The sequence below is a fragment of the Mandrillus leucophaeus genome, unplaced genomic scaffold (genome assembly GCF_000951045.1).
Source record: "Mandrillus leucophaeus isolate KB7577 unplaced genomic scaffold, Mleu.le_1.0 Scaffold11, whole genome shotgun sequence".
Lineage (NCBI taxonomy): Eukaryota > Metazoa > Chordata > Mammalia > Primates > Cercopithecidae > Mandrillus > Mandrillus leucophaeus.
The window spans coordinates 702,490-705,477 of record NW_012099209.1 but is presented as its reverse complement, the minus strand read 5'-3'; the positions used below and the strand labels follow the sequence as shown (position 1 = coordinate 705,477).

At 48.7% G+C, this 2,988-nt stretch overlaps 1 protein-coding gene across 1 annotated transcript in view; it reads left to right on the top strand.

Moving 5' to 3' along the window:
* The window catches only part of CPAMD8 (C3 and PZP-like, alpha-2-macroglobulin domain containing 8), a 126,694-nt gene that overhangs the window by 63,557 nt on the left and 60,149 nt on the right, over positions 1-2,988 (top strand). Inside the window, 1 exon segment of the mRNA XM_011989940.1 lies at positions 267-329. Coding sequence (XP_011845330.1) covers positions 267-329 — 63 coding nt within the window.

Below are 2,988 nucleotides of genomic sequence, written 5' to 3'. Positions count from 1 at the left end.
GAGACCATCCTGGCTAACACGGTGAAACCCCGTCTCTACTAAGAAATACAAAAACTAGCCGGGCGAGGTGGCGGGCGCCTGTAGTCCCAGCTACTCAGAAGGCTGAGGCAGGAGAATGGCGTGAACCCAGGAGGCGGAGCTTGCAGTGAGCTGAGATCCGGCCACTGCACTCCAGCCTGGGCTACAGAGCAAGACTCTGTCTCAAAAAAAAAAAAAGATTTGTTACGTTCATGAAACCTTAATAGTTTCTTTTTTTCTTTTCGTAGAACAGAGAAGAGAAAAAGGACTTTCTTCCCTGAAACATGGATTTGGTATTGTCTCAACATCAGGTACAGTAAGATTTCTTTTCTGTGCTGACTTTGCCGGGTGACTGAAAGGCACTCAGGCGGGCCCAGAGAGCCCCTGGTGGGATGGACAGGCCTGATACCAACGTCTGAGTAAGACACTGTGCATCTTTTTCTAACACATAAAACTTCAAGCCATGAAACCAGCCTTGAGTCCCGCTGCACATTTGGATGTTTGCCTGTGAAATATGAAATGCAAGGGCTTTGTGCCTCTCGCAGCTCCCTCTTGGGGTAACTCTATCTGCTCTGTTTGTATAACGAGCTCATTAAAATGATTACAGTTCCCTGGAACATGAACTTGACTCCACCTACCCCCACTCCTTGCTCCTCGGGGGACTACAGCTCTTGCTCAAAAAACAGGATGCCTTTCTCAACACATTTCCTTTTTGCATTTTTCCCCCCTGTTTAGTTCTCTTTGAAGCAGGATTGCAGGCACCCCTTTTCTGCTGGATGCAATTGACTTTTTTTTCTTTTAATGCTCAGCGTTAGAGCACCAATGACACTAGTAAAAAGTGGCAGTGGCATGCCCTGGCAGACCAGTTTGGCATGAAAACTGACTCTTGGTCCAGCCCGGGCCAACAGGTGGGCTGACTGCTGGAGCCGTGCCCTTCTTCCAGGCACAAGGTGCTGTGGCAAGGGCTTGATAGAGCCAGGCACGCAGCTAGGGGCCCCTCAGGCTGCTTTGGGGGATGTGTATGTCCTCATTCTGGGAAAGTCTGACTGCTGATCGGAACACATTCAGGTCACTGTGTTTTGCTCTGGGGGCCCAGCTGTATGACAGCCTATCTGTCCATCATCATTCAAATGTATGTAATTTCTGGATGTCTGGTGAGCTTTTCTTATTGTTAAAAAAATTTTCAATTTATTTTTATTAGGGCTGGGCGCGGTGGCTCACACCTGTAATCCCAGCACTTTGGGAGGCTGAGGCGGGCGGATCTCGAGGTCAGGAGATCTAGACCGTCCTGACCAACACGGTGAAACCCTGTCTCTACTAAAAATACAAAAACTTACCCAGGCGTGGTGGTGGGCGCCTGTAGTCCCAGCTACTCGGGAGGCTGAGGCAGGAGAATGGTGTGAACTCGGGAGGCAGAGCTTGCAGTGAGCCGAAATTATGCCACTGTGCTCCAGCCTGGGTGACAGAGCGAGATTCCGTCTAAAAAAAAAAAAATTCATAGAGATGGGGTCTCTGTATGTTGCCCAGGCTGGTCTGAAACACCTGTCCTCAAGTGATCTTCCAGTCTTGGCCTCTCAGTGTGCTAGAATTACAGGTGTGAGCCACTGCTCCTGGCCCGGATGTTTTTGATGTTAAGGATGGTCCCTTGAATAAGGCAGACAGAGTCCCAGCACTCATAACATTTTCATTGTAGCTAGAGTGGACAGGTGCCCAAAGAGCTATCATGGTGCAGTAGGGTTAGTCTTCTCCTGGAAGGCTGGGCACGGAGCTTGGGAGGCAGAGAAAGATAGTGGAATCCTTTGGAAAAGCCAGAGAGGGTCCCCAGTGTGGGGCCCAAGCTGAATCCCACCATATGAATAAGCAAGAAAGGGAAGGGTGTCCGGGAAGAAGAGCCAGCATGAGCAAGTGCTGCAAAGTAGGAGAGGCTGGTGGATTTCCACATGGTTGAAATGAGATGGAAGGAGCTGAGGAGGATGCAGGGAGTATGAGACCATGTGGGCTGTGCTGGGGTGAGGTTGAGGGTGCAGGTGTGGAGAGCCAGGGATGGAGCCAGGGATTTGGGATTTAGGGTTTGGGAAGTTCTCTCTCCTCTCTTGTTGGCTGAGGCAAGGATGAATTAGAGGAGACAGATCTGAGACCAAGGAGGAGGTTGCTGCTGGACCCAAAAGAGGACTGGTCAACTCTCTTTTAAGCCACACCCATTTAAAGGTGGAGTGTGGTGGCTTATACCTGTAATCCTAGCACTTTGGGAGGCCGAGGTGGGAGGATTGCTTGAGCCCAGGAGTTCAAGACCACCCTGGGCAACATAGCAAGGCCCCATCTCTAAAAAAATTTTTTTAACTAGCCAGGTGTGGTGGCACATGCCTGTGGTCCCAGCTACTTGGGAAGCTGAAGTGAGAGGATCGCTTGAGCCCTGGAGATTGAGGCTGCAGTGACACAAAATCGTACCACTGCACTCCAGTCTGGGCGACAGACTGAGACTCTGTCTCAAAAGTGGAAAATGATGAAAAAATGAATTGGTTTAAAAAATTATGGTGAAATACTCAACATAAAATTTACGATCTTAACCATTTTTAAGTGTATAGTTCAGTGGTATTAAGGACACTCAGGTTATCGTGCAAACATCACCACCACCCATCTCTGTGACTCCTTTCTTCTTACAAAACTGACACTCTGTCCCCACTAAACACTTACTCCCCTCTTCTCCCTTCCCCCAGCCCTTGGCAACAACCCTTTCTGTCTCTGAGCTTGACTATTCTAGGGACCTCCTATAAGTGGAATCTTGTAGTATTTGTCATTTGGTGACTGGCTTATTTCAATGAACATAATGTCCCCAAGGTTCATCTGTGTTGGAGAATCCATGTCAGAATTTCCTTCCCTTTTTTTTTTTTTTTTTTTTTTGAGATGGAGTCTCGCTCTGTCACCAGGTTGGAGTGCAGTAGCACAATCTTGGCTCACTGCAACTTCTGC